The following is a 22,725-nucleotide window of genomic DNA, read 5'->3' as shown; positions in this document are numbered from 1 at the left end:
TATATATATATATATATCCTTTATATTTAGTCAGTGTTTTGTCATATATTCATTAATTTTAGTAAATTTTCGTTAATGAGAAAAATTAAACCAAATAATCAAACATTTTATATATTAATCTAAACATGTATCAACGTAACAAAATCCTAACTTTACTGACTATGTTTGGATTATAGATTTGATTACATGAAACAACCATATTATTTTTGCATTTTTCTTATTTTTGGTCATTGTTCTTGAGATGTAGACTGATGTATGCTTGCATACATTGGTGCACCCAAGGATTATCTTATTTCAGGTACTTTCAAAACTCCCCAAATCACTTGCACTCTCATGCGACGCCTGGATCACTGTGAAAGCTATCATGTTCAAGAGAGCATGGGGATCCTGAAAGCTCGGGCCAGACATGACGGCCTTCCTCTTTTAAAAGAGCATCGTCATGGAGACGCTTCCGACACCACACAACGTTAAATGGCAGAGCCGCAAGAGATATTCGGTTGCACGCACACACGCAACAGCAAATGCGTGCAATTAAAGAGGTGTTCTTCATTTCACATCCACCTGGATGTTAGAGTCTCAGCGAGAAGCTTGCCAACCGATGGACTTGAAGATAAGCAATCAAAAACACAGATACGATCTCACGCGCACACACATCTTCATGTCTGATTATAGCTAAATGGGGTTGTGTTGAGTCTGGTCGCTATACACACAGATCTGGCCTCACCCTAAGGATTTTGGGTAACGGAACACTGCAGATCCACATCTCAATAAGTGTAGAAACAGGTTTCCTTTCTCTCGTTTTCTCGTTTCATCCCATTTCTTTCTTTCAATCTCTTACTCTCACTTTTCTCATACCATAATGGATTTTGCTCTTCATCTTGTTCATTTTCTGTATCATGCCCATAAGACGAAAGTTTTTAACTAAAGAAAACAAGATAATTCACCTATAAAATGAAAATATCTCATCTTTTACTCACCATCATGTCATTCCAAAGCAGTATGACTTACTTATATATTTCTTTAAGCCAGGAGCTTTCAAAAACATTAAAAAAGCATAAAATAGCGTGTGCCATATTTTAAGTCTTCTAAAGCCGTACAATAGCTTTGTGTTGCAAACAGAGAAATTTAAGTTAGTACTTCCTGATAATCTCCACCTCTAGCAGGCTAAAACCACATCATTGATTAAGTGAGTCTGAAAACTGATTCAGTCTGATTTATGAATGAACTGGTGAATCATTCAGGTGTTGCGAACTGGATCAAGCGATTCATTGAATGATCTTATTCAAAATAATGATTCATTCACAAATGAGACATTGCTACTATAACTGGTTCTTCTAGACAGCAATGAGAGTAGATGGACATCAAATGGACACATTTGCTTTAAGGTTGGTATGGAATGAAATATCTATTTTCTAAATCCTTGTTATTGATTTTATTGTGAATGATTCACCTATGCATGTGTTTAATGTTTTTCAGCTTGACCTCCTAATCTGTAGTTAAAATATCATAACTTTCAACGAGGCAACACATTTTTCTCGTAATATATCTCTCCAGTCATTTAGTCCGCTTAAACCTTTGCCCGACTTTAAAGGGGTCATATGATGCGATTTCAATTAGACTTCTCCATGAGACTGAGCACTAACTCGCCCTCTCATTTCTCCCACAGACAGCAGCGTGTGACCGACCAGCCCCACAGGAGCACAGCACGGACACTCTGCACTGGGAAGACGGAAGAGAGCACTCACGGCACCGGAGCACCTACCTGGACCCTTCTCCCTACCACCCACCACACTAATAAATCCACCCTCCGGGGCATTTATTAAGATTTCTTTGTCGTGTGATTTCTTCACCCCGTTACAATATTTAAAGGATTTACCACTAATGATTCAAACGCGAGTTTTGAGCAGTGTAGAGTAGCGCTTGTTGTTTGTCATTTCTCCGATCACAAATGCAGACATGGTTTTATGTTTAAGCGATGCGATGTACACATTTCATTACACCAAATACACAAAATAATGTTCTTTTTAGCAACATCATATGACCCCTTTAAGATCGCATTTAGATCTGCCTCAATGCAATTATCAACCACTATAATTTATTTTTAATTTTTGATAATCCATTTTGGGTGACATAATATGGAACAAGAGACCTGTTGCTACTTCCTTTACATTGCATCTTTAAGTCTCCTGCTTCTCAGATTTTTCTTCTGAGGAAAGACCCTATAATCTCACGTTTCCTTCAGATTTTCAAAATAGATCTGAGTTTGAAGTCTCAAACAATGATTGGATTTTCCAAGATTTTAAAGTCTGCAATCAAACATCAAATATTTCAGTATGAACTCCAGCACTTTTCAATCAGATTTTCCAAGATTTCAAAGTCAAAAGTAAGAGATTTCAGTATAACTCAATAATTTTTTATCGAATTATACCGAGACCAAGTAATCTGAACTATGTAAACCCCATTTTAGCTCTCTAATCTTACTGTATGTCGTCAGTTGCTGTTGAATGATAACTGTTGTCTATTCATCTATTGTCTAATTAACATTTTTGTCTATTTTTATTTCTCCTAAGGAATTGTTGGAGTAACACGCTTAACTGTGAGTCTCCATTGAGTCTCTTGAGCGATGAAAGAGCAATAAAATTTTTCTCTGGTACAGACAAAGACACTGATTGTATCTGTACACGCACACATGCACGTCTCCCGGCTTCCCCTCTTTGGTGTCCTCTGATTTTCCAAAACATCTTAGTGAGGGAGCGAGTGAGAAAGAGAGAGAGAGAGGGATCATCATAGGGTCTCTGTGGAAATTTTGGTATGGTAGACAGGCCTGCCCGGTCTGCTCTTTATTTAACAGTGGGAGTAAAGAGAGATGAGCACTGTGTGTGCAGATAAATATAGTGTGAGAACAGGCAGTCTGCTGGGGAACTCTTCACGACCTAACACCACTAACTTTCTCAGACCGAGAGAAAAGTTGAGTGAATTACAAGATGCAGGTCATCAACGACCATCAGTACACACACTCATGTGGCCAGATACAGTGTAGTTTATACACAAGGGATAGGATTGCACGCCAGAGAGAGATAAACCACCTACACACACTGTCCTCCAACACACACACACACTCTCTCAATCTTGTGGAAACACAGCAGGTTCTCAGTTAGAAGATGACCTTCCAGGCACTCTTGGCCAAGAAAGAAGTACAGAAAGAGACAGAAGTGACACGCACATTCAAATGTGTCCAGCTGCTCCCTCGGGTTGCTATTAGTTTGTAATCGTAATGAGGATGAGAGAGTAGGGGAGAGCGGCTTCAGGGCGAGCCACAGTGGAAAACCTGCAGAAATGATGTCAGAGCAATCGCAACCACCGATTGGAGTGGAGATTCCCGGCGAGAGCCTATAAAACCGGGAAAGACAACAGCAGGAACCAGCAAAGGCAGAGAACGTGAGAAATTCCAGGAACTGCACAGTGTCCATCTGTCCATCCCCGTGTGACTGAAACCGAATCAGATTAAGGGTAAGGAGCCTTGGAGAAAGACCAACCTGCATGTTCCTACAGGGCTGTGTAAGAGTGTGTGTGTGTGTGTGTGTGTGTGTGTGTGTGTGTTTGGGTGGAAAGGTGAGCAGACAGGTGTATTTGAAGACGTTTGTTAGGAGCAGTAGAATAATGCTGGTTAGTTGGTACAGAATCTGCTGTTTGATAAGCAACTGTGAATTTGTTTGAGCTCCAGGGTTACGAATGAACCAGTATCGGAAACATCCTGTTGATGTTGCATTACTGCAATAGTGACACAGAGGTGTGAAATCATGTCTGGTATCAGAGAACCGTTGAGAGTGTCTTTGAGAGAGTGAGTGTGTGCACATGCAGGGTTTCCAGTAAAGTGTGTGTGGGCAATGGGAGATGGCTGGAGTTGTTTATTTTTGGACGGAAAATGCTAAAGTTAGCCCATGTTGCTGGACAATGCATTTCCCCATTCGTGGGGTGGGAGAGGGGCTGCATCTCAAATGCCAAGGACGGGACACTCTGGGTCAAATGATAGGTGAAAATGCATTACTGGGCAGTTTTTAAAGATACTCTGCAATCCTGCAAAAGAGTTTTGAAAAATGTATAGGAGAAATACTGTAGCAGGTGTTCATATTAGGTGAGAAAAATGAGTTACAGAACTTTAAAAATGTAAATGAACAATTAATAAAAGGACAAAACTAATAATGGGTTATGCAAATCATGGATTACATGATTCAAGGTCAGAATTTCTCAAATGCTACATTTAGATTTGTTTCGATTTTTGTCTATCTTAGCTTTGTATATCTATCTATCTATCTATCTATCTATAGCCTTTTATTAGATGTGGTAGGGGTTTTTACTAGTCACTGGATTATGCATTTATTTCATATATATACACAAGTAATTCAAAAATAAATAATGTTTAAAGGAATTTTCACAAATATCAAGATGTCATTTTTACAGTTGCAATTAACACATCTGCCAGCAGACAGCAGTCAAAAAGTAAGATTCAGTGCTGCATCATAATCTAAATCAGAAAAAGTGAAAGAGCTAAGGCAATAGTGTTCTCATAAGATATTTACTGTAAATAAATTCATCACAATAAAACGTTTAAGCAAGTGATACGAAACTACAGTAACGTGCAGTCCCGCTGTGAGGATGTTTTTGTGTGCATTAAAACTGATCAAAAGTGATTCCTGAAAAAAAACACAATTATCATAATTTCCACACAAAAAAAAAAAAATAATAATAATAATAATGATGATAATAAAAATTATATTTCTTGAGCTGCAAATCGGAATAGAATGATTTCTGAAGGATCATGTGACACCTGAAGACTAGAGTAATGGCTGCCAAAAATTTTGCTTTACTAGTACAGGAATAAATTAACTAATTAATTAATTACCGTAATTAGAAGAAAACAGCTATTTTAAATTTAAATAATATTTCACAGTATTACCGTTTACTGGATTTTTTCGATCAAATAAAAGCAGCCTTGCTGAGCATAAGAAACTCCAAGACCTCAAACTTTTTGATGGTTTTTTATAATAGGCTATTCGATTGTCAATAATTACATTGTTAATTGTATTGTAATTGTATTGTAGATGCTGGGTTGTGGATGTGTGCTGCTCTCTGGTCTGCTCACACTGACCTTGTTCCACTGCAGTGTGGAAAGTCTTCATGTACCCCAAGAAAGATCAGAGGTGAGTCCAGGTCTCGCTGATATATAAATATATACAAACTATATATGAGAGAGAGAGAAAATAATGTTATATTATGCATTTTGTGAGGAAGTTCACTCTGCCGGTCCTCAGAAACACAAAAAAAACCAGACTTAATGTACATAATAAGACTAACTGGTGCATGTGAGAGATAAACAGTCATCTGTCTGAGTGTTCTATAAATACAGTGGGGATTCCCCTTGAGAACCTCTGCAGGAGGCAACCATCACCCTCTCCTTATCAACATGAGCTACCTGTCTGAGAACTGACCCACTGGGTCACCCAGTCTGTCACTCTTCCTGTTTCTTCATAGGAAATAAGCCAACTTTATTATTGCATTTTAAATGGTCTTGAGTTGGTCTTTCTGGGGTGATCAAGCTGCTGTTTTTTGCAAGCCCAAGGTGGTCGACCAGCTATAACTTGCTTGATAAAGGTCGGAACCATATCCATCAGCTGGACCCAGTGAACTTGGGACCATAAATATCTAGCTTGGTCCAGCTAGAACCCATGTAAAACCAGTCTACCGCCTTAAAATGGTGCTTTGATGATGAATTGTCCATTAGAGAGAATGAAGATTTTTTTAGGAAGACTGAATTTTCTGACAAACTGGTGTAACTGATTGAGACATAATTTGCATTACACCATGCATTTCCATTTATTTCCAATCTAGTATGTGGAACCATCTGTCGTGGAGGGCCGCAGTGTCCAGCGAGGCCAGACCGAGCAGAAGACCTCAGGAGCCGTGAACGCTAAACTCCTCCTGCACGACCAGCTGGTCCGACTGGAGAACGATGTCATTGAGACCAAGAGGAAACGGAGCTTCCCCGGATCCAACACGCCTCTTGATCGCCTGTCAATCAGCACCATGGATCCCAAAAGCAACAAGCAGAGGTAAGAAATGAGAAAAAGGAAACACTCTTCTTTTAGTTTGGAAACAGAAGGAAAAATTATTCTAGCCTGTGAAATAATGTAAATTAGAATGATCCCAAACAGATGATGAACCATAGCTTTGACTGGCCATGGCTCGATCATGTACAGTTTTTATTGGCTGAAGTCTGTCATGCACAGCTTGATAGCTTTGTGTGAGCCTGTTTGTGCTTTTACAGTTCACTAATTGCAATTAGTTTGTCTGTAGTCCCACTGGTTAAAGTTACTTCTATTTCTTGGGTGGAGTCACTGTGGTGTGGATTGAGGTTTTGTATGACATAATAAGTGTCTGATGCTGATTTACGGGAACGGACAGTCCAACTGTGCTGATGGACTGTAGCATCGGACTTCCAGTCAATGATCAAAACTGTTTTATCTATGTGAATGATTTGATCTCCCTGCTGGACGGAACATGCAGTTTAACTCAGCATGGCCTGAGGCTCTGACAAGGCTGTATCTAAATGATCCTCAGCACTTGATAAGATCAGGACAGAAGCCAAGAACAGCAGCGAAAGCACCACGCCATGCATTATCAAATCTCAACACGCGAATCCATCTGTCATGAGCCTGATAAACACATGAAAGCTCACGAAAACCACTGCGTAGTTATGTGACTGTTCCATGGATCCTCAGTAAAGATATTCACCTTGTCATTCACTAGTATTCACTCTTTCAGATCTTCTTCCAAATCTTGAGTTTTCCAGACAAAAATCGAGATATGGCCATAGAACAAATGTGGATTTAAAAAAAAACTCTGACCCTAGGTAGCAATACTAATAGACTATTACTAGTAGCACTGGAAAACTGGCCTCTTACTCAATAAATACTTCAGTATACACTCAATTTACCAAAAAACCTGCAGGATAAGAAAAAAAAAACATATATTAGAAATTGCCAGTACATTTTTTGTTACATTTATGGACATTTCCTTCAACCCTAAAACCTGTAAAAAAAAATAATAATTATAATAATAATAAAAAAATGTGTACAGGGCTGTGTACACGGTACATTGGGACATATTTTTATGGAGAGTTTTTTTTTTAATAAAGCTCTGGACTTGGGAACATTTCAGTTGTATTGCTGTCTAGGCAGGGTCAGACAGCTCTCAGATTCCATCAAAAATATCTTAATTTGTGTTCCGAAGATGAACGAAGGTCTTACGGGTTTGAAATGACATGAGGGTGAGTAATTAATCACAGAATTTTCATTTTTGGGTGAACTATCCCTTTAAGAGTCATATGTTAGTATGCTTAACGATACTCACACTTGCATGTCTTTCCACTCAGCAGTATGTGAAGGAAAAGGGAAAGAACAGTAACCCATGATAGTGAGTGAGCGACTAAACGGTTATCTAAAGGAAATGGCTGATTTCTTTGCGTTATGTCCGCAGGAAGGTCGTCGAGTTGCCGCGGCGACAAATCAGCATTCCGATTGACCGGATTGGCGTAGGCCGTCTTCCCAGCAGCCGAGGATAGACCCCGCCTCTGACCACGCCCCGACAAACAGGTAAGTACGATAAACGGTAATCTTTTGTTTAAATGTATTGTAAGATGAAAATAGCATATACTGCAAATTATATTCAGCATAATATGTTGTATTTTGTATTTATATGTTGAATGTGTATTTTGTTTGTTCTTTGTTCCACAGAGGGTAATATCGCAGGTAGATGATATGCATGATAAGCACACCAGCCGGCTACTCACTAACCACTGAACGATCTTAGCGTTCTCAACACACCTTTAATCATCTGCTCCAGAGCTGTTCTTTCTCACTGATTACTGATTTAGACCTTCAATATCCGATCAAACGGTTTATTTCCAGTTCTGACTCATCATCATATAAATTCAACATCTAAACTCTATTGCTTTCATGAAATGAGTTCCGTTTATGATGTCAGAAGCATTAGCCAATCAGAGAGGAATCTGCTCATGGCTTCCATTATTGCACATCTCAATATTTACTCCAGTGCCTCACGACTTCTCGCTTGCTGTAATATACATAACTATTGTCATTTTCTCACTTTGACTGGAGGCTGTTCAGCCTTGACAATAAAACAGATGAAAATCTACAATCTGTCTTGTCTTATTTCAATTTATTAATGCAAGCTGCTAAAATATTTGCAGAATAAACGAGACTGCAACTTAATTCTGGTGCTGATTAGTGAACGCGTCTATGATTGTTGATAGGCTGGTTGGTGTTGATCCTTTTGGTTACCCTTGTAATTTTTTGTAAGTGAAGACACTACTGTACAAGTAAATATTTAGCCTACTTGGGGAATAGAAGGACGATGAAAGCGAACTCTTAGTTTGTGGGTAATAAGTTGACAGACAAATAATAAAGCTATCACACAACGTTAGATAAATACAGCAAGTAATGCACCAGGTTTTTTAAAAAACATTTATTTAATTCATATTACATCAATGTGTGCAAATATAACAATATCAGTGCATTTTTTATAGAAATGTCTAGTGGTTTTTAATAGGAGTGTAACCATTCTAAAAGTATAACATTTGTGCTGAGATATGTAGGTGTATAAAACTACAAATTTCTTTAGGTTTAAATGATTTATATCATTATAAATATAAAGATGTATATTATATATTTTGCTTATGTACTATATGGTGTCATTGAAATACTTGGCGTAGGTAAAAATTTTTATTATTTCTGAAAGAAGTTTTTCATACGCATCAAGGCTGCATTTATTTGTGCAAAAATACAGTAAAAAAGTAATAATGCGAAGTATTATTACAATTGAAAATAACCATTTTTTATTTTAATATATTTTAAAATGTAATTTATTCCTGTGTTAGAGAAACCAAATTTTCAGCTCCAGTCTTCAGTGTCACACGATCCTCCAAAATTCATTCTAATATGCTGATTTGGGTGCTCAAGAAAAATTTATTATTATGACCAATCTTGAAAATGGTTGTGCTGCTTACTATTTTTGTGGAAACTGATCTTTTTTTCAAGATTTTTGATGTGCATTTTATTTTTACTGGAAATAGAAATGTACTGTCTCTCTCTTTTGATCAATTTAATGCATCCTTGCTCAATAAAAGTATTAATTTGTTTTAAAATAATACATCTTAAAACACTTACTGACCCCAAACTTTTAAACGGTAGTGTAAAATACATGCTGTCTTCATAGGCTAAAAACCTCAACCAGTACTGAAGGGTAATAAGACTTTATGAGAGTATAGTATAAGTTTTAAACAACAGCAGATGTTGAAAAAGGATGAAGGATCCAAGCTGAGGGCCAAAAATGAGATGAGTAAAATGCTATTGTCTTGATGAATATATGGTTCTTTCTAGTTAACTAAAGCGGCCAGCGCAAGTTCGTACCATCTGTACTACAAATAAATTCACAAACTGCTAGCCTATGATTGTGAACAATTCTGGGTGTAATTCTTGCCTTGCTTTAAGTTAGTTTGTGGAAAATAATAAGAATGATAAAATAAGACGACAAAAATAAGAAAATAAGGAGAGACTTCCAGCTCCACTATACTTTTCCAACTTCCTCACCATGAGCGGTCCACATCCATGTGCCTGTGTAGCCAGTGGACGTAGTTTGCCACCCGAGTGTACACCCCATACACCCTCTGACTGCCACATTCCTCTGGCCCGCCCCAGGACACCAGACCTTGTGCCGCCCATCTCCCACTGCGGGCATCCTGGGTGACAAACGCTCCCCCACTGTCCCCCAAACAGGTGTCCTGACCGCCCTCGTAGAAGCCAGCGCAGAACATATTGCTGGTGATGTTGTAGTTGATGGAGCGTGATGCATAACTAGCTTCACATTCGTCCTGAGGCACAACCGGGAGTTTCACATACTGGAGCAGCTCGGAGACGGTGCCTAAATCTGAGGTCAAGCCACTGGTGGAAGCAGAAGCGTTGGCTGTGTTGATGCCCCAACCAGCCACTATACCCAATGTGTTGGGCAGAGGAATCAGGGCATGACCTTTTACACCAGGCCTTGGTAGACACACGGGTCGTATTAATGCAGACAGCACCACCTCCTGGCTGAGTTTAATCAGAGCAATGTCATTGTTATAGTTTTGAGGATCAAACTGAGGGTGGAGGATGACTTTCGCTACAGACCGGTTGGTGGCCAGGTGCTTATCCTGTACGTCTGTGAGGCCCAAGTGGACTCGGATGTGTTCAGAAGCGACAGGGACAACGGAAAGGTCGCGGCGGTGAGATCTGAGAACGTGAGCGGCTGTGAGAACCCAAGTGGAGGAGAGGAGAGCGCCGCTGCCAAACCAGCGGTCCTCGGGGACACGGGACACATCCTCTACTGAGAGCAGAACCTGCCAGGGGAACAGACCGGGGGATGCTGTTCTCCCACCAACGATTCGCTTCTGCTGGGCTGGAAAGAGCTGTGACTGCTCGCCACATGCTGAAACAAAAACTTATGCAAGTTAACACAGATATGCATAGCAATCTTAGAAACAAATACAAGTAAACCTTTTATTAGACATATTACTCTTTTAGTTGACAGATTATGGAATCACTGGAGGAAAATAGTTACTTTGTGCGTTGGAGAAGGGAAATTTTTATAATATAGATATATAAATCATTATTATATTTTACACACTTTAAGTTGTATTAATCAGCACGTTTTTCAGTTGTATTTAATATGAATTGGTCTGCCTGTTTGAAAAAAAAGTCAATCTGTAAGTCAGTCTGTAAGATTTTTTATCAGCACGTTTTTCAGTTGTATTTAATATGAATTGGTCTGCCTGTTTGAAAAAAAAGTCAATAAACAATGTTAAAAAAAATAATATTACAATTTTAGGGTCTGTAAGATTTTTTTAATACTTTTTGAAAGAATTATCTTATGCTCATGAAGGCTGCATTTATTTGATTAAAAATGAAGAAAAAACAGTAATAATTTGAATTGACTGTTTTTAAAAATATATATATTTTAAAGTTTTATTCTTGACATGGCAAAGCTGAATTTTCAGAAGTCAGTGTCACATGATTGTTCAGAAATCATTCTAACATCAATTAATATTTTAATATTAATATTCTTTGTGGAAACTGTTAAAAAAAATTCAGAATTTTTTGATGAAAAAAGTTCAAAAGAACACAACTTATTTGAAATATTTTTTGTAAAAAGTGTATGTATTTAGTGTCACATCAATTTAATACGTTATTGCTAAATAAAAGTATTAAATTCTTTAAAAAATAAAATCTTATTGACCCCAAACTTTTGAAAAGTAGTGTACAGTATAGTATATATTTAATTTAAATAATATATAGTATAATGTAATACATATAATGTAAAACAATGTTGTGAATTTTTATCTTTAGTTGTCATATAAACAATTAGTAAGTAAACAGAATGAAGTCTCATGAAGCTGAATGTGTAACTCACAAAAATGTTTCACAGTCGAGGTTCATTGAGGTCAGTTATGAACTGCGTAATGATTTTTGAATGGTTCAAAATGGCAAGTTTTTTTTTATTTTAGTCATGGTCTGATGTCCTGCAAAACATTTCCAAAGCATTACATTTGAAGTTTGAGTCTTACCAAGAGGAGTGCTTGCTAGTGGAGTAGGAAGCTGAGATTCCGGATTGGCACTCAAGGTTCTTTCGAAATCTCCTACAGTAAATACAGGTTATGCCATGCCAAAACTATGAACACGAAGTCCTACTTATAATAAAACAACTAAACAAAACTGAATAGACATTAATTAATGCGGTAGTGATTTTAAAATAAGTGACTCTCAGTAACACACCATACCTGGTAGACAAGTGGGCAGAGGCGTCCCATCCTCACTGACCCATTCCCCACTCTGATGACAGGTGTAAGTGTCTGTAAGGCCAGTCAGAGTCAAATCCACAGTAACATCTAATATGACTTAAATGCATCAATGACTGACAGTGAAATACTCACTGTTGACCTGGGGAGAGTCTCTGCAGCTGTACTGGATTCTGGATCCAAACACAGTACTGTTTCCAGAGCTCTCAAAAATCACCTCACCCAGTACTACATCCACTGGACCACAGTCAACCACTAAAGGAGATAATGAGAAAGAAATTGAGTCACAGAGCTATATTAGTCATTTTTTTAATTCTTTGGATGACGAGTTTGGGTTGTGCCCTATTTTACTTTGATTCATATTTTTATCTATTTCTTGAATGTTTTTATTATTAAAAAAGTTCAGAAAGTATGGCCTTATTTGTTTAATGGATTAGATGGGAGGATTTATTTGAGCAGGATGAGATGAAAACTGTATGACTCACAGGATGTTAGGAATGAATCATAAACTATAGAAAAACAATTACAGGAATTCTCAAATGTGATTGGTGGATTTTACAGTAGGACATGCACTGCGCATTATAAGAGGATTTATGATGGAAAGAATTTTATGAACAAATAAACCATTTAAACAGTGAAGATCACAATCATACCAAACATTAAGTGTCCACTCTTCAACATGTGCTGTCCGTTCCCAACAGGTGAGGTAGTTTTGTAGTCTGTCCTGTCTGAAAATCTAAGTGCATTTATGTATTTCTGTCTCAAAATGAACCAAATGGTGAAAGTAAAATGTACTACTGACTAAGGGATGTATAAATATATATTCAAAACAAATATCTGACTAAAAATCATGTTCACATGTGCATGCCCACTGGTTTATTTCAGCTCAGATGCCCTATTTATCAAACAGCATTAATGACCAGTAGATGGAGACATTCTATGATACATAACCTCAGTGCGGACTTCAAACCACACTTTCACTGTCAGAACAACAAAACTAGACTTAGGCATGGAGGATGTAAACTTAATACTGATAATGTTTAGCACAGACAGCTTGTATGAGCTGTAGCAACAAAATCCGATATAAAATCTATCATCAAAACAAAGTGACAGATCATTATTTTCCAATTTGCTGTGAATTTATCAGAATTAGTGTTTATAAGTAAAAATGCACCTTACATACTCATAGACAACTGAACTGAGTAAAAACAGTGATATGTATTTAACTTTTTATTCATCATTTTATTAAATGCATTTTTGCCTTTTTTCACAATAGAACCAAACCTCAAACTACAATAAACTCTGAGTAAGAATTGTTGTAATTTTAGGTTTGTTTTTATTCACAGGCACAAATTAAGGCTATGCCTGAACGAACCCAAACTAAATTTCCATTAAGTCTAGGACTAGTCTTAACCTTGTTTGTAACATGGGAAGCAAACCTAGTACAAATACAGAGATTTAGGAAATTCATCTTTGTCATGAGATACTTAAAATATGGCTGAAGAATAATACCTGAATACTTTGAAATATTGAAAAGAAACACAAAGCTGTGCTAGTCTTTTATGCGCAATAAAGCTGTATTTATTCGATAAATAATACTGAAATATTGTTCAAATCAAAGCTGAATGTTCAGCATCATTAATCCAGTCTTCAGCGTCACATGATCCTTCAGAAATCATTCTAATATGCTGATTTTTGGAAACATTTATTTTTATTATCAATGTTGAAAACAGTTGTGCTGTTTAATATGTCTGAGGAAACTATGATTCTTTGATGAACAGCATGTTAAAAAATCTTTTGTAACAATATACTGTCATTACTGTCACATTTGATCAATTTAATGGAAACAAACGTTTTATCGGTAGTGTATTTTTCAATCTCATAATATATTTGTATTTTTTTAGTTCATAGTGGAAGTTCATTGGCTACCAACCAATCCCTTTAGATTTTAACTCAGTATCTGATTGGTTAAAATGCTTGGTAGGGAACGATGCCTCCTTTGAGATTCCTTCTCTGACGGCAGCAAGGACAAGAAGAATAAGAAAAGAGAGAAAGGGCAAGTGAGAAAAAAAGCCAGGAGGAAAACAGAATTACAGTCTCTGTTAATAGACTTACTCTTACACAGCGGGACTTCGCTGCTCCATTTCCCATCCCTCTGACACTCAATCTGATAATGCTCAAATTCTTTATCCCCCTGTAAGAGACGATGTGAGTGTTAGTGTGATGTAAAACAGTACTGATTTGTTTCAGTTAGCTTGCATCAGTCACTGGCTTTATCAGCAGAAGTGAATGGCGACTTCTCCCTGACCTGTCTCAGTGAGTATCCAGGGTCACAGGTCAGCGTAATGTGATCTTTGAAGATGTAGTTAGACTGCAGAGGCTCCAGGTGTCCATTAAGGGGCGCCGCAAGAGGAGAGCATTCAGAACCTGAAGATAACATTTGCATCTTTGCCACAGTACCATACTTAAAAAGTAATTAATATGATATGATTAATTTTAGTAGTAATATGCATTGGTCAGTCTCTGACCGGTGGAGGTGTAAGTGAGTTTCCAGCCAAGATTCTCTCCAGTGTTGTCACTGTGAAACAGGATGTTGACTATGTTACTTCCTGTCTGGATCTTCCCTGGTGACTGCTCACCACAAAATGGGCCAAAGTCCTTGTCTTCTGCATTAATCTGTGGATAAAGCACCATTGTCATTATTAATTTTTTAATGTTTTATTTTTTCAACCAAATCTATCAATATTTATCATTAGTGATGGGAAAAACTAAGCTTTTTGAAACTTTGAATCAATTGTTGCAAATGCTGCACAAAATGATTTACATTTTTAAAGCACACAAACTAAATTCAAATGTTTTATTAAAACACATAATATAATATAATATAATATAATCCCATTAAATATGAAGTGTCTGTATAATATGCATTACTCTATTAATGTGTAGGACTTGTTTTGCTTTTTTATGGAGTGCTTGGTTAATCAGGCCAATAAATATTAAACTACAATTCTTCCTATTTATTATACAACCGTGCCATTAAAAACCATATAGAGGACAGTTCATTTTAACAGTTCACCACTGAAATTTCAAAACAGTTATGATGTAATAAAGCCTCATTTACTGAAATCAAGTCACTTTTGTGTTTTGATACACACTCCGAATCACTGGTTTGAAAACTAATGATTCGCAAAGGTTTCAAAGCTTCATGAACAGTGTTTCAAAAGCACCTATTAACTATTATCATAATATTTAATTACGATTAGTGATGTACTGAAATAATTTTTTTATGAAACACTGAAACTGAAATGGAAGTTTTTATTTAGCCAAAAACTGACAATGAAAATGTATTAAATAATCTATGAACTGATCAAATGTATTTAATTTTCAATACTCAAAGCTGAGTTGTATATAAAAAAAAATTAATAGCACATAAGGCAGTTCCTACATCAACTTTTTATTGACATACTGTATTATTTATTGTTTAAAAAATTGCTGTTGTCAAAAAAAAATTGTTTTCAAGACTCAAGATTTATTCAAACATCCATTAAATAATTAAGGCAACAGGTTAAGTTAAAATATAATGAATATGTAATATTTTGATACACACTCCGAATCACTGGTTTGAAAACTAATGATTCGCAAAGGTTTCAAAGCTTCATGAACAGTGTTTCAAAAGCACCTATTAACTATTATCATAATATTTAATTACGATTAGTGATGTACTGAAATAATTTTTTTATGAAACACTGAAACTGAAATGGAAGTTTTTATTTAGCCAAAAACTGACAATGAAAATGTATTAAATAATCTATGAACTGATCAAATGTATTTAATTTTCAATACTCAAAGCTGAGTTGTATATAAAAAAAAATTAATAGCACATAAGGCAGTTCCTACATCAACTTTTTATTGACATACTGTATTATTTATTGTTTAAAAAATTGTCAAAAAAAAATAGTTTTCAAGACTCAAGATTTATTCAAACATCCATTAAATAATTAAGGCAACAGGTTAAGTTAAAATATAATGAATATGTAATATAGTGCATATATTTAACAAAATGCTCCTCGCTAGAATTTTTTTTCTAGCTAATCAACAAGCTATGGCCATTGAATTCCTTTTCTGAGGTAAATGTAATGTTAAGTGACATATTATATTAATAATATAACAAATTATATTTAAATATATTAACTAACTACAAGCTGTAATACTTCATTTGAATTTGTCAAATGCAATGTTCTGTCAATATTTTTGTATAATGATGGTTAAACTGTGTATGTGTTTATTTCAAAAAACACTGCAAAAAATATTGCAGTAGGACTCTCACTTTGATAAAGTCGTAGGGGCAGGTGACTTCAGGGTGGTCTTCAATGTCAAAGGTGTCATCAAGGACTTGTTTTGCTTTTTTATGGAGTGCTTGGTTAATCAGGCCAATAAATATTAAACTACAATTCTTCCTATTTATTATACAACCGTGCCATTAAAAACCATATAGAGGACAGTTCATTTTAACAGTTCACCACTGAAATTTCAAAACAGTTATGATGTAATAAAGCCTCATTTACTGAAATCAAGTCACTTTTGTGTTTTGATACACACTCCGAATCACTGGTTTGAAAACTAATGATTCGCAAAGGTTTCAAAGCTTCATGAACAGTGTTTCAAAAGCACCTATTAACTATTATCATAATATTTAATTACGATTAGTGATGTACTGAAATAATTTTTTTATGAAACACTGAAACTGAAATGGAAGTTTTTATTTAGCCAAAAACTGACAATGAAAATGTATTAAATAATCTATGAACTGATCAAATGTATTTAATTTTCAATACTCAAAGCTGAGTTGTATATAAAAAAAAATTAATAGCACATAAGGCAGTTCCTACATCAACTTTTTATTGACATACTGTATTATTTATTGTTTAAAAAATTGTCAAAAAAAAATAGTTTTCAAGACTCAAGATTTATTCAAACATCCATTAAATAATTAAGGCAACAGGTTAAGTTAAAATATAATGAATATGTAATATAGTGCATATATTTAACAAAATGCTCCTCGCTAGAATTTTTTTTCTAGCTAATCAACAAGCTATGGCCATTGAATTCCTTTTCTGAGGTAAATGTAATGTTAAGTGACATATTATATTAATAATATAACAAATTATATTTAAATATATTAACTAACTACAAGCTGTAATACTTCATTTGAATTTGTCAAATGCAATGTTCTGTCAATATTTTTGTATAATGATGGTTAAACTGTGTATGTGTTTATTTCAAAAAACACTGCAAAAAATATTGCAGTAGGACTCTCACTTTGATAAAGTCGTAGGGGCAGGTGACTTCAGGGTGGTCTTCAATGTCAAAGGTGTCATCAAACTCCAGAGTGATTTGAAAACCCTCCTCCAGCTCAATGCGGTACGTGCAGTCAGAGCTTTTGGGGTACGGTTTAGGAAAATCAGCGCTGGTGATCTCTCCAGAGCACTCCGTGTACACGCTTTCATTACACTCCACTGCAATGATTACAGATACACATATATATAATTCACTATCATTCAGTATAGCATTCAAAATGAACACATTAACAGCGATCATAAAATGACTAAACAATAAGTCCTTCTACTGTAAATCTTCTGCTAAAAATCCCTCAAACATAAGAATTAGGTTTGCAGTGAAATGCATGGAAGCTGCAGTAATAGCTCTCATTCTAATCGGGTGTTTGAAGTTCACAAGTTTATCCACATCTCACTGACCACCACAATGTAAATATTTAGCCGTTGGTGCTTAGCTACAATCAGCTGAAGAGGGGGCAAAGGCTAGACATAAAACAGACACACTCCAACACACACTTTAACTACCACTACAACACATTACAGCAACATAAATCACGATAAAATGGCAAAATTCTATGTGAGCCAACATTATATAAATATGTGTACATTTGTAATTAGTTGACTTACACAATGTAATCTCAAAACAACCTGCTGCAAGGTTTTTCCTAAAGTACTGCTTTATAATTAGGAATTCCAACAACTAATACTGGATAATCCAACGGTACAAGATTTATTACAAATATCTATGCAATTTAGAGCAAATGTTTGAGAAGAGCCCACATACACAGCTATATTGCTTTCGGTTTTCATCAAATATAACTGTTTTTGAACTGATGTTACAACTAAGTATACAGCTAGTGCGCACTTATAAGCGTGTTAGGTGACAGAGTCATGCACACACACTCATACAAAGGGAATGATCTCTTTAGTTGTGATACGAACTTCACTGACTAACCAACATTTTCAGGAGTATTAGGAGACTTAAAGGATTTTCCTCATCAAGCCACATATAAATAATGTTTAAACTCTACCACCTTTTGGCACCAAGGAGAAAATTAAATGGGTCAAACTTTGATTCTAGTAAAAACAGGCTGTTTGGCATCGGCCTATTATTTTGTTTGTTACAGAGCAACAAAGTGGGTCACTACGTTGACATGAACATGCAAGTTTGTTACATTAGAGGAAAATCCAACTATACCACAAAAGAGGTTGTTCTGATCAAATATAGAAAATGTAGCTATTTTGCTATTTTGAAATGTTACCTTTGCAAGTTCTGCTGTCAGAATGAAGCAGGAACCCATAACGACAAGAACAGTAGAAGCCACCGATGTAGTTGTGACAGAAATTATCACAGACAAGATCTTCATCATTTCTGTCTCTGCATTCATCTACATCTGCAGGAAAAAGAAAAGAGAATGAGCAAATTGGACGTTGGAAACTGAAATTAATGTGCATTGTTTTGTTACTCCAAACACTCACCAACCGCACTAAAGTGAGCCTCAAAGCCAGAGTAGCGTTCCTCATTAGAAAAGTCTGAACGGAACGCCACACTGAGCACGTTCCTGAGGGACGTGATGACATTATCAGCAGGAACCTGTTCTGTGTCTGTATTCTCTTTTCCACAAAACACAGCCAGCTCTTCGGAGTCTGAGTATACCTGTGTGAGCATACAGATTTCTATTTTTAAATTAATGCTGTTCTTTTGAACTTTCTATTCGTCAAAGAATCCTGAAAGAAATGTATCACAGTTTCCACAAAAATATTAAACAGCACAACTGTTTTTAACATTGATAATGATAAGAAGAAGATGTTTCTTGAGAAGCAAATCAGCATATTTGAATGATTTCTGAATGATCACGTGACACTGAATACTGGAGTAATAGCTGCTGAAAATTCAGCTTTGCGTCACAGCAATAAATTACATTTTAAAATAGAAAACTGTGATTTTAAATTGTAATAATATTTCACAATATTACTGTTTTTACTACATTTTTAATTATATAAATCCAGCCTCAGTGAGACTTCTTTCAAAACTGTTTATATACTAGTCGTACACAATAATACGTTTTCAGTTTCTGTGCAACTCTGCGTACACTTGAACAGATCGCCCACAAATGAAAATTCTCGCATCATTAAATCACCTTCATGTTGTTTCAAACTAGTATGACTTTGTCTCTTTCGCTATACACAAAAGGAGATATTGTACAAAATATTCATGCTGTTTTTTTACACAACATTTCCACTTTTTCTACAGAAGAAAGTAATTCAGACAGATTTGGAACAACATGAGAGAGAATAAATGACACAATTAGAGGACTGAATACGTTCTCATTTTCTAAATATACCTGCATGAACATATAAAAAGCCACACAATTCAAACACTCCCAGCTTCTTGCTTTGCATGTACCTACACAAATCACCCAAAAGAATGCTGGCAAACCCTCAATTTAAGAAATATCTGCACAAACACAAAAACTGGCATGCACATGAACACAATTACACTCAGCAGACAGCCAAACTGTCAATCAAACCAAAATCATACACACAAACACCGCAGACCGAGACCACAGCCAAGTCTTCATTGTCCTTCTACAAACACACACACACAAACAGCCCTAGACGTGTCTCTTATCTGGCTCCCAGCTTGAGTGTTTACTTTACCCGTGTCAGTGAACGGAGGGTAACCTACGGTTACCAAAGATGTCCGTAGGCAATTAATTCTTGAGCACAATGCACAGACAAACATCCTCACAAACACAGACAACACAGAGATACAGCAATTAAAATCAAATATGTGTGGGAGACATGCTTATGCCAATTCAAGAATCCTAATTGCACAGCTATTTCACCAGACACACCTCGAGCTAGTTGCACAAGCAGGTTAATAACACATATAAAAAGGACAAAAGAGTTCAAGTTCAGGACAAGCATTTCGCTGCAATGTCACACAGAATGCATGGAAACCCTATACATTCAATCCCCAAATCCATTTATATGTGGTATGTTTGCAACAGTCATGTGTGTGTCTCTGAAAGAGTTTTTTCTGTGCCCTTTTTTTTTGTCTGCCACCCAGTTTTTGGTCCACTGCCGTGGCTTGTTACCATTGCAGGTTGCTGTGGCACCCACTGGGGGTATTTGAATATGAATATGCCCCCCTGTGGTGTGGGCAACACATTGGCTCCTGTGAAATAAATGCTGTTAACTCCATCCGCCCGGGGTACCAGGGCATCTGCCACAGACCTGTCCGTCAAACACTGTTCTCACCCATTCTTACCCATTTAAACAATGAGATCCTCAGACTGGAAATAAGATGCTTATAATAAAAGGCCTGTGAGTGTGTCTAGACCGATCGAGCTGTGCTTTAACTGTCGGAAATGACGAGCTTTTGAAATCGACACCAAGAAAAGATGATAAACAGGTAATTTAAACTTTTGAAACACTAACACATACGTACCAAAGCACTACTATGTTTTTTAGACATTTACCAAGGTTCTAGTTTGGTTGACATAATACAATTCCCTTGGAGTACCATAAAAATATAATTTTTATGGTAATCATTCAGTACCATAGTTTTACCATATGATACCACCACAGTACCACAATAGACCTTGAGTCGACTCGGGGTAGTGCCATATTTAATTTTTTACAGGAATGAAAACAAGGCAATGAGGGAACGGATTGTACGGTTGTGTAACAACATACTGAGCTGAGAAAATGTCTTTCTGAAAAAAACTTTTAGTAGACAAAGACTCTTTTTTTCAAGAAAATTACATAATTAACAATCAATACGGTGTGTGTCATTGTACAGACTGTAAGTCCATCCCTCACAGCCTCACGTTAAATTCAATATGGCGTCTAACCTGATTAAGATCAATACCACGCAGGCAGCACTTGCTTCTGCAAATCTGGTAAGGTTAATGTTCTTTTGTAACATTTATTAAAACAAGAATTAGTAGAGGTGAGTTTGTTAAAAAGGAGACATTTGTAAATATTGACTTACCTTCAAGTAGTCGTACTCACATAAGTATGATGGCTCCATGTCGAAGTGCATAAAATAGAGTCGGATTTGATATCCATCTGGTACAGTTATATTCCACTGTAGATCTATCTCTTTCGGATAGGATTCAGGAAAGTTTGGAGACTTGATAGTCCCATACATGTCTGTGAGGTGGATGACTTGGGTCCACAAGGGCCATACGCACTGGGCCAAGATCACAATGACACTGTGTATAAAGGCATTTTATTTAAACCATGACATCAAATTCAACATTTTAAACATTAAGATTAAACAAAATGTGTCAAATATTCCATTGAGTTTAATTCAGTGGAATTAATTCCTGTCAGAATCTGAGAATGGGGGTTTAGTTGGAGGGGGAATAATTATAGTGTTCAGCAAAGCCGTAGTAACCAAAGATATGTTAGATTACTAGTTATTCAGATTGCTTTAAATATTCGCAGGCGAACATAAATAGCGTTCGCTTGAAGTGGTAACCATAGCAACAGTACCGTAAGTTGCAAAGATACGTTAGATTCCATATCCGACGGTACAAAACATGTAGGTGTCATTATTTATCAGTTTATCATTTATCACATTTTTATATACCCAGTATATTACAAAACGTTTTGTTTAAAACGGTTGACGTTAAAATAGTTGGCGTTAAAAGATAGGCAAAAAAAAAAAAAAAAATCACAGATTTCAGCTGCAAAGATACTGACAGGAATTCTCTTAAATGACGTTGACCCCCCTAAAAGGAATCATTCCCACGCGGACTAAATACGTCATGGATACAAATTAATTCCAAGCTGGTTATAATGAAATTTGTTGATGATAAGAACTAGTGATGGGAAGTTCGGTTCTTTTCCGCGAACCGGTTCTTTCGGACAGTTCGATTCAATAAACCGGTTGAAAAAAACGGTTCACCGGTTCTTTTACGCTCGACGTAATGACGTCATTGGCGATGACGTAATGGCGTCAAGTCTATCGCGGGCCAAAATACAAATTACTGGTTCAACCGGTTCACTAAGAAGAACCGGTTAAATTGAACGATTCGTTCGCGAACCGGTCATCACTAATAAGAACAGACTGATATTATTTTCGATACGTCTCAGACGTGGAATCTATTCCTTAGCCTACTGAAGAAGAGAAGCTGAAGACGTGAAATAAAGTTCTCACCGTGTAAGCTCCATGACTTTAGAAATTCCTCTGTAAGTGGGAAAGGTGCTGCAGTCTGAACTCTAGTTTTCCTCCACACGTCACATTGCAACTGTTTACAATGAGTTCTCTCCCCCACGGACTGTGTGTGTGTCGGGACTCGAGGCGGGGTGGATGTTTGTCTTTTCTCACGCAGCTAGTTACTTGCACAAAAGAGATGTATTAATATGTATTAAAACAACAACAGCAACACGTGGATGGTGTTTTTTTTTAACAATGCAAGTAGCAATTTGAATAAAGAGAAATACATTATGGCAGGATAAATGATG

The 22,725-nt window shown here is 36.4% G+C and overlaps 2 protein-coding genes across 2 annotated transcripts; one reads left to right on the top strand and one right to left on the bottom strand.

Annotated features, from left to right (window-relative positions):
* The first annotated feature begins 3,417 nt into the window (after positions 1–3,417).
* Positions 3,418–8,197, top strand: LOC107739786 (osteocrin-like). Its single transcript, XM_016551988.1, has 5 exons — positions 3,418–3,510; positions 5,103–5,201; positions 5,890–6,110; positions 7,537–7,652; positions 7,794–8,197. The coding sequence occupies exons 2-4, from the start codon at positions 5,103–5,105 to the stop codon at positions 7,619–7,621; spliced, it is 405 nt and encodes a 134-aa protein (XP_016407474.1). The 5' UTR covers positions 3,418–3,510; the 3' UTR covers positions 7,622–7,652; positions 7,794–8,197.
* Positions 8,198–9,216: 1,019 nt separating this feature from the next.
* Positions 9,217–22,556, bottom strand: LOC107739768 (mannan-binding lectin serine protease 1-like). Its single transcript, XM_016551976.1, has 12 exons — positions 22,418–22,556; positions 21,245–21,467; positions 18,724–18,901; positions 18,507–18,638; positions 17,228–17,424; positions 14,437–14,584; positions 14,217–14,335; positions 14,024–14,102; positions 12,044–12,163; positions 11,891–11,962; positions 11,678–11,749; positions 9,217–10,542 (listed from the first exon to the last, which is right to left on the bottom strand). The coding sequence occupies exons 1-12, from the start codon at positions 22,429–22,431 to the stop codon at positions 9,665–9,667; spliced, it is 2,232 nt and encodes a 743-aa protein (XP_016407462.1). The 5' UTR covers positions 22,432–22,556; the 3' UTR covers positions 9,217–9,664.
* Positions 22,557–22,725: the final 169 nt, after the last annotated feature.

The sequence above is a fragment of the Sinocyclocheilus rhinocerous genome, unplaced genomic scaffold (assembly GCF_001515625.1).
Source record: "Sinocyclocheilus rhinocerous isolate Xijiao unplaced genomic scaffold, SAMN03320098_v1.1 scaffold2120, whole genome shotgun sequence".
Classification (NCBI taxonomy): Eukaryota; Metazoa; Chordata; class Actinopteri; order Cypriniformes; family Cyprinidae; genus Sinocyclocheilus; species Sinocyclocheilus rhinocerous.
This window is presented reverse-complemented; position numbering and strand designations above follow the sequence as displayed.

Bases quoted from the DNA above. Each gene is read 5' to 3' on its own strand.
- LOC107739786 (XM_016551988.1), top strand. From the start codon at position 5,103: ATGCTGGGTTGTGGATGTGTGCTGCTCTCTGGTCTGCTCACACTGACC. The intron at 5,202-5,889 runs GTGAGTCCAGGT...TTTCCAATCTAG, and splicing joins TACCCCAAGAAAGATCAGAG to TATGTGGAACCATCTGTCGT. The intron at 6,111-7,536 runs GTAAGAAATGAG...TTATGTCCGCAG, and splicing joins CCCAAAAGCAACAAGCAGAG to GAAGGTCGTCGAGTTGCCGC.
- LOC107739768 (XM_016551976.1), bottom strand. The intron at 18,639-18,723 runs GTGAGTGTTTGG...TTTTTCCTGCAG, and splicing joins GGCTCACTTTAGTGCGGTTG to ATGTAGATGAATGCAGAGAC. The intron at 12,164-14,023 runs GTAAGTCTATTA...TATCTCCTTTAG, and splicing joins CGAAGTCCCGCTGTGTAAGA to TGGTTGACTGTGGTCCAGTG.